Source organism: Saccostrea echinata, unplaced genomic scaffold (assembly GCF_033153115.1).
Source record: "Saccostrea echinata isolate AGI-Se365-2 ecotype Australia unplaced genomic scaffold, CSIRO_AGI_Sech_v1 ptg000056l, whole genome shotgun sequence".
NCBI classification, from domain to species: Eukaryota; Metazoa; Mollusca; class Bivalvia; order Ostreida; family Ostreidae; genus Saccostrea; species Saccostrea echinata.
In genome coordinates this window covers 7,194,940-7,209,061 of record NW_026889805.1, presented here as the reverse complement: position 1 = coordinate 7,209,061, position 14,122 = coordinate 7,194,940, and the positions used below count along the sequence as shown (strand labels likewise).

Here is a 14,122-nt window from a genome sequence, read left to right as displayed (position 1 = left end):
AGATATCTGTGTTCAAGATACTGAAGTTCAACTGTATTTGGGTAAGGGTAGGAAAATATGATGGAGGGCTAGGCTTGCCGAACCCTTTAACATGTTTTCAACCCTTGCCTAAATATCACTTGTATTTCAAGACAGTTGTCATGTATTTTGTTTATCCTTCCAATAGTTTTACACTGACTTCCAAAATGAAATTTTAAGAATTTAGGCACATTTCTGCAGTTGAAACTGTGATGCCAAGGCATAAACTATGTAATATATATGACATCACAATGCTTTTAAAGACATCAGACTACATGAGGCTAGTTACATTTTGGCATTGACCTAATATAGCTTTGGCTTATTAGGTTACCTTTGTTTGGTCAATGCAAGCAGAGGTTGCGAGATAAAGTATTTTTTTTTCAATTACATAAGATTGGGGTTATTAATTGATCTCTCTAGATCTGTTACTCACTGACAGTAAAAATAAAAGCACCGTACCATGGTTACTGCAGTGTCATATATTTGTCCCTCAGAAGCTTCTAGAACAGTTAATGCCTCTATACATGAATTCATTAATAAACATTTTTTAGTAGAAATTAAAACAAAAAATCACTACTTTTCAGTGTTTAGCTTTTATATACATTGTATTTCATGATGGCAGTTGAAACTGAAAGAGCTATATGTGGTATATGCTTATTTTTGTCCCCCACATATGTCAAATTTTGAAAATTTCTTGAAATTTGCTGAATTGTATATTTTGTCTGAAAAATCTGAATTGACAAATTATATTATAGTTTCGAGATAGGATTTTGGCAATTTTTATTTCCGTGATGTCACAAACTATTTGGATTCTGTGTTATGTTTCAAAAAGAGGACAAAATTTGTTCAATTTTTATTATAGCACAAATCTTCTCCTTAACAATATTCACATATATCATTCTACACATTCTCCAACAGTGAGTTGGAGCAGACCTGTGCTCGATGACTTTTACTCAAAATATTGACATAATATACACCTTTTTCTAAATAAATCATGAAAATTATGAATTTATGTAATATTCCTGACGTCTAACATATGACATCATGGCTGATTAAGATATTTAATGCTTTGAAGTCTGCAGATATCCTTTTTGTTTTAGAACATAATTATATATTTCTCCCAGTCCATCAAAGTTTGATTTTGGGGGCAAATATTGGTAATTACTGAATATAGTTCTTTATGTTGAATTGTTCTAGAACTGTAAGGAAACATTTCTGTTTGATCTGCCGAACTTTGGATGAATCAAATTATGATTGTTTTGCAAATGAAAATCTCTTTGAATAAACATGTGGTTGAATGGTAATAACACTGAACAGAAGAGATGCCAGAGAAAATCAGTTTACAGTTTATGAATAAGCAATTCTACATGTAGACCCCCCAAAATTAAAAAAAAAAATGACTAAAGATATTTCATTCAAATAGGGGTGGGGAGGGGTGGGAGTGAAACATGTAATTTTATAAGCAATTCAAAACATTCAAGATGAAAAATAAAATTTAATTGAGACATGTACTAAGTGTTTGTTATCAGAAACCCACAAAATTTGAATGTTATATATGTTTACATTTGAAATAGTTATCATAAAGTGATACAAGTGGTTGAATTTTTATATTAAAAAAATCTGTTTAATTCAATTTTGGTAAAAACAAATAAAAACAAAAAACAAAACAAAAAAAAAGCATTAGAATTTACCTACAGCCATCACCTACTTTGCTACGTATGTAATTAAGCTGTATAAGGAATGACCTCCTGTTCAAGGTAACAAAATAAACTCAGGAAGGTCAGATTCAAAAGACTGCTTAACTGTTAGACCACAGTTACATATCCTTTTATCCACACTGGTCTGTGTTACTTAGATTATTTTTCATTAGCATTTTTGTATGAGTTGTATCAACTTCAAACTTTTTGTTAATGAACAAAAGAAAAAAAGAACAATTTTCTATATTCTATTATATGTATAATTCTTTATTTATGTAAAATTATTTGAAAGCTTCATTGATCTGAAATATTTACTTTTTAGGGGAAGTTCCCTTTACATTCCTACTTTTGGTTTAAATGTATATACACAGTGCCCTAAATGCATAAAGGCAAAGGAACTAATCTCCACACTCATTGATTTGTTGTGCAATGTCTTAATATTAATGTTATGTGATAAGTTTCTAAACAACACATGTATCAATGAGCATTTGATATCATTATTGATGTATAACATTCAGAGTGGCAAACTAGCCAGCCGGCTTCACATTTATAAGGACATAATATCCAAAACAGCTAACAGTGAAAAATGAATTACATTCATAAAAATCTTATCAATCCATAATTTTTTGCAACTAAATTACATTCTAAATATAAACAAATAAAAAAAGTAATAATAAATGTTGATTACATTACATGAAGTTACATAGGATTACTAAATAGTGGAGGATTACTAAATAGTGGCCATCACTTCTGTGTTTGTAAGCATGTATTAGTTGTATTCATAAAAAAAGTTAAAAGATATAAAAAATACATCAGTATATAATTTTTCAAAATGCAAATCCTGGAGCCTACAGTTTTGAATTGATTTCAAGACTACACTAGAAGATACATAATTCTATATATTTGTTCCTTTATCTTGGCAAAAGTGTTGCCATGATAACTAAAATTAAAATTTTTGGGGAAATTTTTCAAAATGCTACTTCTCCTAAAGTTTTCAATAAAACTTAGTACAGAAGTAGACTACACTAAGTAGTTATTGATTTCTTCTGGATTTTGAAATTTATACAAAAAACTTAAGGAAGTAAAATTTTTATTTAAAAGTATAATTACTTTGTATATAACTCAATCACAAATGAAATAATCACAAAATGTGATAAAGCATTTGTATAAATCAAACTTTTAATTTGGCATATAACTTGAAGATAAACTTGGAACTGGCTTGAAGTCCTGCTTCAGCAAGCAAGATTAACATAAAGGAAAAGACAATTTCTATATATTTCTTTGCTATATGTGGATTTTCCGAATTATTATGTTTCAATCATAAAACATCAAGGGCTTAAATTTACTATGGTGGTCATAGAAAAATTGCACTTCTACATTTCATTTCTTTTGAAGTTTTACATTAATTTTACAGATGATGTATCTTGATGTTTTTTGAACTTGTGTCAATTTTTATGAAACTGGCCAAACTTGCATGGATGATGCATCTAGGGATGCACACTACCAGAACGCCTCAGATGCTGCATCTGACCTACAATTTTCTGATTCGTGAGCAGGTAATTTTTTTTTTTTTTTTTTGAGCAGGTCAGTTATCAATTTTATATCTTTAGTACCATCTGTGGGGTTACTTTATGGTTTAAACCACTTCTTTGACAAACTAGTTCAGGAGTTTTTTTTTTTTTTTTTTTTTTGATCAACTTGGTTGAAACGAAATGCTTGCTGAATATAACATTTGAATTCTGGCATATTCACTCAAGACAGCGACTGAATTTACACTTGCATCTTCAAAATTACAAAAACCTTGCCAATCTAAATTTAAAAATTATCACAACTAACTTTGCTTTTATCTGAGAAGTTAAAGTATCTGTTCAGAGAACTGAAGACAAAAAGTTAAGATTCCAGTATGCTGTAATTTAACTGCTATTTTATTTTGACTATAATACATAGCATTGTATGATTTATAAAAATGTTGGCCTGCAACTATTATTTAGCATGTACATGCAGCTTTTATTCAGATTTAAATTTAGGAGAGATTTGTTAGACCCTGCATTTGGTAAACAAAACATTGAAAACAGCTTCTTTTTTTTAAATCATTTTTCTTCTTTGACTTTGATATTTTTTAAACAGACTGAAAGGAAAACACAACAGTTGCGTGTCTTGCTGGATAGGTATGTTTATTGGTAATATTATAAGAATTATATTACAGGATGTGTAAAATAAATCTTTTCATAAATCTGTTCTGAATGTCTTAAAGTTACATAATCTTAGTAAAGATAGCAACTTTTACTATAGCTACACCTTAAATTTTCCGAGTGCATATTTTGGACTGTCAGACATTTTTTTTTTTACAGGTGCTCTTGTGTTACAAGAAAATAATAGATCAAGGAAGTTGAATCATTAAATGTTACAATACTTACTGTAATTGTATCACATGAAAGTAACATGCAAAAAGATAAATGTACAAATATTGATATCTAAAATTAAAAAAAAAAACAACATGCAATCTTTATATTAAGTGGATATTTCAGTGATAGAGTCTCAACATATAAATGTGTGAAACCCTCTACAGTTTGATGGCATCAGGTCGGAGAATCTATACTCTTAGTTCTTTGATCTTGTAGTCCATTCACGGCACTCATTAAATCTTTAGTTTTGTCAAGAACAAAACTAAGGGAATCTTTAATTCCTAAAACTGAATTAAAAAAAAATCATTAGATGCCTTCTTACAGTGCAAAGAATTTCATCTTTTATATACTGTTTAACATCAAATTAAGGCAATCAAGAATTACTTTATTTACCTCCAGTGTCTGATGCAGAACTCTCCAGCTTCTGAAGGTACAAAAGGGTACTATCTGCATGTTTCTCTAAGCTTTCTATTTCTGTGATTTGATGTCTTACACATTCATTTGCATAACAAACCTGAAAATCATTGAGGAAAAACAAAAGTTAAAAAAGAAACCACAGGGATAGGATAAACTCATCTGGGCTAAAATCCCAGCTACCTACTTACAAACAAGAGGCAAATGGGCCACATTGCTCACCTGAGTAACTTTGGCCCTGCTGTTCTTCACTAGATTTCTCCCTTGTAATACTTATTTTGACCCCACCCTAACCCTGGGGATCATAATTAGAACAATTTAGAATCTACACTACCTCAGGAAGCTTCCACATAAAATTCAGCTTTTCTGGCCCAGTAGTTATTGGGAAGATTTTTAAAGATTTTTCCTATATCTTTCAATGTAAAACTTGGATTCCCTAATGTGGCCCCAACCGAACCCCCTGGGCTATGATTTGATCAATTTAGAATCTACACTACCTCAGGAGGCTTCCAAATAAGTTTCACCTTTTTTAGCCCAGTAGTTCTTGAGAAGAAGATTTTTAAAGAATTTTCCTACATATTTCAATGTAAAACTTTTGATTCCCTATTGTGGCCTCACCCTACTCCTGGGGGCTATGATTTGATCAGTTTAGAATCTACACTACCTCAGGAAGCTTCCTCAATAGTTTCACCTTTTATTGTCCAGTAGTTCTTGAAAAGAAAATTTTTAAAGATTTTTCCTATTTATTTCAATGTAAAAACTTTTGATTCCCTATTGTGGCCCAACCCTACCCCGGGGGTCATGATTTGAACAATTTATAACGTACACTACCTCAGGAAGCTTCCATATACATTTTAGCTTTTCTGGCCCAGTGGTTCTTGAGGAGATTTTTTTTTTAATAACACCACCCTATTTTTGTCTTTTTTTGATTATCTCCCCTTGGAAGGGGGTTTGGCCCTTTAGTTTTAAAATTTAAACTCCCCTTCACCCAAGGATGCTTTTTATAAACTTTGGTTAAAATTGGCCAAGTGGTTCTTGAAAAGAAGTTGAAAATGTTAAAAGTTTACAGATGGACAGACTACGGATGATCACAAAAGCTCCCTTGAGCTTTCAGCTCAGGTGAGCTAAAAACTCAGTAGCCGAAAGTATAGTAAAATAATTACAAATATAATATTCTTTAAACTTCATTCAAAGGATTTGATTTACACAAAAGCCAAAAGTATAGTAAAATAATCACATATAAAATATTCTATGAACTTCATTCAAAGGATTTGATTTCATTTCATATTGTATTTCTCTAGTTAAAGGACATATTTAATCTAAAAATCCTGATATATGTATATCACACATGTAGGGCTCTCAGAAAACTGAGAGACATCAGATTAGACATAATAAGTAGATATTTGTGAAAAGATGGGACTGATGATCATTTTGAATATATCCCTGGTATTTACATTTCAGTGGATATCTACATTCAACTGTATACATGTATGTGACTGTAACATAAATAGAGCTGACATGAACAATTGAATATTTGCGAATAAATTGTAAATGGCAAATATTCGAATGGAAATTTAGTATTCGGATATTCGGTCATGTGATTTATACTTCAATGTTTTCTTTGTTGATAAAATTATATTACCGGTAGTACTTTAACGATTAAAACTTTTAGTATTAAAAAGGTTTTAGCGCTACTTCATCCTATCGATGCTCCCTCTGAACTGTGGACTCCCTCTCAGGATTTTAATACTGTTAGAAAGTACCAAAAGTATGATTAGAAATTTTAACAAAGTTCTCGCAGTGTAAATCCCTTTGAGTATACTCTCAAGTTATTTCATTTGGAGTTTTATTCATGCCTACCAGTTTCATCACTGATCATATGCATGGCCCCTGCCATTTCCCTTTTTCTACCATGGGTTTCACTAAATCACGCAAATGTGTTTTATTTTAAAAAGAAATAAACCTAAAATCTAATTACTGACTTTAATTTTGCAACACTTTTATTTACAGACTTATCTTTGAAACGAGTATCATTTTAGTGGCATGTTCAGTAATGTTTACTGTGAACACCCCGATAATGCACACAGATTTTCGCTTATCTACAGTGTCATTCTTCCTATCAAACTGTGATGACTTTTGCATAGAATTTCATGAATCGTAGCATGTTAAGATGGTTTCCTATTTTAGTACAGAAATTTACACATTTTTCTTCCACAATTTAGGCAAATTTCAAACCTTGCATCATAAAATTAGGTCTATACTGTGAATACTCGTAGGGCGAGATCTGCGCCACCGAAAAAAATATCGTCATACCTTCTGAAAAAGTTTCAGCTTGTTTCTCAAATAGTTTTACTTACAGAAATATTTAAATCCTTTATTGACATATTGCATACAATTCTTTCTTTTAAAACGCTTGTGAAAACGATACTGACACAGGTCTTATTTGATCAAAAACGACATTGATGACAATTTCGTACTTAAAACTTTAGGAAACATTAAAATCTCTTTGTAAGTGTTCAGTTTTCCATTTGCTTTGCGGAAAAACTGCAAGCTTTAACAATGGACAGTTTAACGTTAAGTAACGATATCAATAAAAATTATATTATTACATGTACAGTGTATATACGTTTACAAAATTACCGATGGTCTCCTAATGGTATAGGTATTATAACATTTCAGAAAGATACACTTTAAATATTACATCGACAAATATTCGAATATAAATAGAATAGTAGTCCCAAATATTCAAATATTGATTTTTGTTATTTGTTTCAGCTCTAAAAATAAAGTAGTATATGCAGTTTATAATTACAATTCTATTAAAACTCAACAATTCTTTACTTAAATTAATTTAAAATATCCTTCCCCTACATATATATAGAGTGAATTTTTCACTTATGCATTATGATACATTCTCAGTGAAGCAGTGTTACAGTACTAACAGCTGTGATGTGTTTGCGGAGCTCTTCCATTTCGGTCTCTAACTGGCTATCTTCCTCGGGACTAGTGGGATGTGTCATCTGCACCCTGTCCTCTGGAAGCACAAGATCTTCAGGAATGTTGAACACATTTCTTAGAAGGTAAGACTGTGAAACAAGGACATGGTGATTTAATTAAACATTTTACAAAGAAAATGACCGGTAATTAAGATGCGTTTATCAAACAACCCTAACAACAATATACACATGAAGCAAATTCAGAAAATTATGGTCTCCAGCTTTTGGGATCCTACTGGTTGAGCTGCAATAATTTATAGCATATTGTTACTCTCTAGTCTGTGATGTCTGTCCATCACCTAAACATAGGTAATCAGAGATTACAGAGCTCACCTCAACGAATATTGTCTTGAAGTAAGACAAAGTCCCACATTAAAGTTCAATCGCTGAAACATCAACAATATTAATTTTCTAGCAAAGATTTTTAAATATATGATTTTAATAGCATGTGTAAACTTTGTCATATCAAAAAATTTTGAGACATGATAAAAGACCTTTAAGAAGATTTTCAAAAATAGCACTAATTTTGATGGTTTAATCCCTACCCCTCAGGCCCCAGGGGGGTACGGACCATGAAATTCAAATTTTTGGTTCCCCTTGTCCCATCGATGCTGTACGCCAAAATTAGTTTAAATTGGTTCAGTGGTTCAAGAGAGGAAGCTGAAAATGTTCAAAAGTTTATGACTGACAAACCACTGAGTGACTCGGGTGACCTCCAAAAGAAACCAATTTTTTCCTTGCCTCTAGTTGATCAAATCTCTTGTCCAGCTTTTCCACAAGCACAGATTGTATTGTCTCCAAAGCTTGCTTTGTCTTCTCTTTAGATATCGCAGATCCAAACTGTAATGCCAATCAACAAAACAATCAACACTTTTATCTAGCTATCATGCTGTAACAGTGGTTTGGGAAGTATCTCAGGAAGAGGGCAATAGCATATGTATTATCAAGTAAACATAAACATTATATAAGGTGATTGTACAGGTATGTTAATATTCTAATTTTTTTTAAAGCCCTGAAGAATATGGACACTGCTACCAGCAGGGATGAATCATACATACCTAATATAGGAGATGCTACAGGTAGATCTAATGATAGTTATTAAGTTAATGTGATTTAAAGCTGATACATGTACCAATATATAGCTGAATGGATAATGCATATTTAGTGCCCTGGCCAGATGCAATATTAAGTGCCAAACCAGAGATTTGGTGTAGAGACCCAGTCTGACACATGACATGAACATTGAGTGCATTGAGTAGGGATCTGGTGAACAGATTTATAAGGAGGTACACTGGAACAGTATCTAGTCCAAAATCATGGCATGAGTGCACAAGTTGGGATCTGCTGTACAGACTTTGATATAGAGATGGCACTTAAGAACCCTGTTTAGGAATTGGGTATACAGACCTATAGGTGGATATATTGCCCTTTTCAAAGACATGACATGAACAGTGGGTCCCCATGTGTGGATCTGGTGTACAGACATGCATGTAGATACAATACCCTGTCCAAAGACATGGCATGCAACATTCAGCCCATGTGGGAATCTAGATTAGGACCTTTCAATAAAAACCTTCACTACTCATGATCATCAAAAACAATGATTACAGTGTAGTGGCCCATCATTCTATTTATATATACTATTCACTCCTGCTATAATGCCATCTATGATAATTTTCCATAGCAAATAACTAAACTCGATCAATAAAGTAAAAGTATCGTCCAATTCAACACTAAATAATTTGCTTGTATACTATATTTGAAATACTATGTGTAAAATTAAGTCATAATTTTATAACATGAGTAGGTTTCTCTTTCTCTGAAAAGACCAAGCTTTTCCCGCCTTGTTAAACAAGATGAATTCCTGAGAAAACTTATTTTGAAGGAATAAGGAAATCAAAGATGAGGAAATCTGTCAGAGAGATCAGCAAACAGAATTACCTCTTCATTTATAAAATCTTCCATAGTGGACAGTCCTTCCTTTAGGCTGGTGATAACAGCATTGTATTCTGAAAAATCAAAAACAGATAACAATCTTAATGAAGTAGGAAATATTATATTATGATTATATAAAAGTATTACAATTCCCACCAACTTCCATTTCATGTTTTACAAATTTAAGGAACAGATGAAGTTTTCCTATAAATGTGTTCTATTCAATTTGTTGCTGGTCAATTTGGTAAAATTTCTATCTTGACATATTGCAGAATTTACTCTGCCTCAAAGGCAATTCAAAATTTGTAAATTTGAGCCACATAGGAGTAAAATATAATTTCTTATGGTGTTCTGCTAAAATTTAAGACCAGAGCATATATTTTAATTTAATATTTTATTTCATTCTTCAGAGAAATTCTTATGCTTCTCTACATAGCCATCAATTAATATTTATATATTAAACACAGGAATTTTTCATTTTTTTTCCTTACATCAACACCTGTCTTGTCCAAAAGACTTTTGAGGGTATAACGTCTGAGTAACTGATTATGATACTATCCTTTTATAGTTAAGTCAAAATTTATCATAGAAATATTGACCCGTAGTCCATTAGCCCCTTATTTGGTTTGACAGGATTTTGTTTTAATTGTATATGATTTGAACCATACACAAAGCCTGAAAAGTGTCATAAATTCCAAATTTTTGGTAGAGGAATCTTTGCTCAACAGATTCCAGCTAGATATGCATGATTAAGTAAGATGTTTTTAAGTGCATTAATTTTGAAAGTTTTGCCACATCATTCAGTCTCCAGGGCAAACAGAGACAATACATCTCAAAATCTTTACAGCAAAAATTTTCAAACCCAAAGTAAAAAAAATAGCATCAAAAGAGAACAAATTGGGAATTTTCTATCATAAACTAGAAATATGTCCATAGGACATGAATGCCCCGCCGAGGGTATATTAGTAATGCAACATGAAAATTTGTATTAGTGTGTGAAATTTGATGAGAATATCTTGAATAGTTTCTTTAAAATTGAAATCTAAAAAGTTGGATATAGATGATAGGTTCTCATCAAATTATGTATACGTGCATAAGCTTACATAAATATATCTTAAATGATTTCTTTAAAACTAAGCAAAATGCAAATTTAAGAAAAGTGAGGTCAAGGTCACAGAAAAGTTCAATGTCAAAATTTTTTGATGCAGTTGAATAGTTCTCACATATATTTATCAACATATTAAGTTTGATAAAAATATTTTGAATGGTTTATTTAAAACAGATATAAATACTAATTTAAAATAAAAGGGTTAAGGTCAAAGGAAAGGTCAAGGTCAAAAAATGTTGATGCAGTTGAAAAGCTCTCATCAGTATGTATAAGCATAAGAAATTTGATAAAAATATTATGAATGGTTTCTTTAAAACTGAGTTAAACACAAATTGAGAAAAGTAAGGTCTGGGTCAAATGAAAGGTCAAGGTCAAAAATCTTCATGCAGTTGAATAGCTTACATCAGTTTGTATCAGCATATGAAGTTTCATAAAAATATCTTGAACGTTTTTTTTTTTTTAAATTGAGCTAAACACTAATTTTAGAAAAGTGAGGTCAAGGTTAAAGGAAGGGTCAAGGTCAAAAAATGTTGAAGCAGTTGCATAGCTCTCATCAATATCTATCAGCATATGAAGTTTGATAAAAATATCTTGCCAATGGATAGTTTCTTTGAAACTGAGCTTTGAACTGAGCTAAATGCAAAGCGTAACGGAAAGACAGACAGAAGGATGGAAGGACAGAAGACGGACATGACAAACACTATATGCCCTGCCATATTCATGGCTGGGCATAAAAAATGACATTATGCTTATTCTACACTCATTGACTATTAATCTATGTTTAAAAGAATATCTACAACAAGTATTCATTGTTTTCTCTTGTTCTCACATTTTCGTGCTTTCAAGATGTCAATGGAGATGGACACTAGGCTGTCTACAACATGTGTCTCGCCATGATGTCTACTTTTAATTTAAGAGAAAGTGAAAAATTTTAGTCAACTTGTATATTTCATAAGAAAAGAATGACTATGTCATAGCAGTCTGTTTCGCTCAGCAATTAGGAATTTCTTGTCTCAAAATTGGGAAAAATCAACTTTTTTCGCATTGTGAATACATGTAATATCATTTATTGGTACCAGTTTTATTAGGGGAAAAAACCCACTGTTTTATCACCCTTACCAATTGATGCTATCAGGGCTCTCGATTGTCTATATTTGGGACCATTCAAAGGCCTCATTCACAATTCAAACAAGAGGCCCATGGGCCACATCGCTCACCTGAGCACACTGGCTAGACTAAGGCACAAATCAGTTCAGTAATGAACAGGGGGGGGGGGGGGGGGGGGGGGGGTTGAATTTTAAACTACCTGATGATGCTTTCATGTCAATATAACAAATGAATTTGTTGTACTTGAGAAGATTTTAAAAGAATTTTCCCATTTATTCCTTTGTAAAAATTTGATCCCCCATTGTAGCTCCTCCCTATCTCAGAGGTCATTATTTGAACAAACTTGAATCTACATTACCCGAGGATGCTTCAAAATCAATAAGACTAACATAGCTTTTCTGTTCTTGAGAAGAAATTTTTTTTCTATATGTTCTTATGTAAAACTTTCGATCCCCCATTGGGCCCCACCCTACCCCCGGGGGTCATCATTTGAACAAAATTGAATCTACACTACCTGAGGATGCTTCCATATAAATTTGACTCATCATGGCTTTCCTGTTCTTGAGAAGAAGATTTTTCCTATATATTTTTATGTAAAACTTTGATCCTCTATTGTGGCCCCGCCCTACCTCCGGGAGCCATGATTTGAACAAAATTGAATCTACACTTCCTGAGGATGCTTCCATATAAATATGACTCTTCATGACTTTACTGTTCTTGAAAAGAAGATTTTTAAAGATTTTTCCTATATATTTCTAAGTAGAATTTGGATCCTCCATTGTGGCCCCGCCCTACCCCCAGGAGCCATGATTTGAACAAAATTGAATCTACACTTCCTGAGGATGCTTCCATATAAATATGACTCTTCATGACTTTACTGTTCTTGAAAAGAAGATTTTTAAAGATTTTTCCTATATATTTCTATGTAAAATTTGGATCCTCCATTGTGGCCCCGCCCTACCCCCGGGGGTCATGATTTGAACAAACTTGAATCTACACTACCTGAGGATGCTTCCGTATAAATATGACTCTTCATGGCTTTACTGTTCTTGAGAAGAAGATTTTTAAAGATTTTTCCTATATATTTCTATGTAAAATTTGGATCCTCCATTGTGGCCCCGCCCTACCCCCGGGGGTCATGATTTGAACAAACTTGAATCTACACTTCCTGAGGATGCATCCATATAAATATGACTCCTCATGGCTTTACTGCTCTTGAGAAGAAGATTTTTAAAGATTTTTCCAATATATTTCTATGTAAAACTTTGATCCTCCATTGTGGCCCCGCCCTACCCCCGGGGGTCATGATTTGAACAAAATTGAATCTACACTTCCTGAGGATGCTTCCATATAAATATGACTCTTCATGACTTTACTGTTCTTGAAAAGAAGATTTTTAAAGATTTTTCCTATATATTTCTATGTAAAACTTTGATCCTCCATTGTGGCCCCGCCCTACCCCCGGGGGTCATGATTTGAACAAATTTGAATCTACACTACCTGGGGATGCTTCCATATGAGTTTCATCTTTCCTGGCCCTGTGGTTCTTGAGAAGAAGATTTTTTAAAGATGCTATTCATTTTTCACTAATTCTTAATTATCTCCCCTTGAAAGAGGGTGTGGCCCTTCATTTGAACAAACTTGAATCCCCTTCACCCAAGGATGCTTTGTGGCAAGTTTGGTTGAAATTGGCCCAGTGGTTCTGGAGAAGAAGTCGAAAATGTGAAAAGTTTACAGACAGACGGACAGACGGACTACAGACAAAATGTGATCAGAAAAGCTCACTTGAGCTTTCAGCTCAGGTGAGCTAAAAAGGTACCTTTTTATCCCAATTGAATATGTTAATTTTCCAAAAGTCATTTTGCTTCAGAATTTTAAGACATATAGTAAGATGTATAATTATGGAACTTGCTATTCATATTCCTCTACAGAAAACAGAAATTGAAAAAAAGCTTTTTTTAAAATTCTTTGTTTTGCAGTTGCCGACCTATAATTTTTAGAGCGGGTAGGTAGGTACGTTTTTTTTTGGGGGGGGGGGGGATAGATTTTAGTTTAGTCTTCAGGATTTCGTTTGATAACAAATCATAGAGATTTTTGTAGGGTTGCTAAAATAAATAACCTCTACTCATTATCCACTAACTGATAAAACAAAAATAAAAATTAGAAAATGAATCAGCTTCAATATCCTGAAAACTGAAAACTTTCCCCCAAAAAAATCTTCTCAAAAAATGGTTGAAAAAAAGTTTAGGTTGGGTGCATTTTAAGTGGGTTGGTAGGCAACTGCAAACAAACAAATTTTTATTTTAGTCCCAATGTACAATGATTTTAATTTATAATGATTTCCTTAAAAGATCGATAGTTTTCCTAATTTTTATATCCCCGGCCCCAGTCCCAAACATAAGTAATCAGAGATTACAGAGCTCACCTCAACGAATGTTGTCT

The 14,122-nt window shown here is 32.6% G+C and overlaps 1 protein-coding gene across 3 annotated transcripts in view; it reads right to left on the bottom strand.

Moving 5' to 3' along the window:
* Positions 1–14,122, bottom strand: part of LOC133172934 (uncharacterized) — a 92,618-nt gene that overhangs the window by 75,842 nt on the left and 2,654 nt on the right. For 2 of the 3 annotated variants that reach the window (XM_061307785.1, XM_061307788.1), the window contains exons 3-7: positions 9,472–9,539; positions 8,272–8,370; positions 7,477–7,620; positions 4,514–4,634; positions 3,864–4,407 (exon numbers count right to left, since the gene is read on the bottom strand). In XM_061307785.1, the coding sequence (XP_061163769.1) occupies positions 4,295–4,407; positions 4,514–4,634; positions 7,477–7,620; positions 8,272–8,370; positions 9,472–9,539 (545 nt within the window). In that variant the 3' untranslated portion in view covers positions 3,864–4,294. Of the gene's footprint in view, positions 1–3,863; positions 4,408–4,513; positions 4,635–7,476; positions 7,621–8,271; positions 8,371–9,471; positions 9,540–14,122 lie in introns of those variants that run through there. The other variant, XM_061307787.1, reaches the window with a different exon arrangement.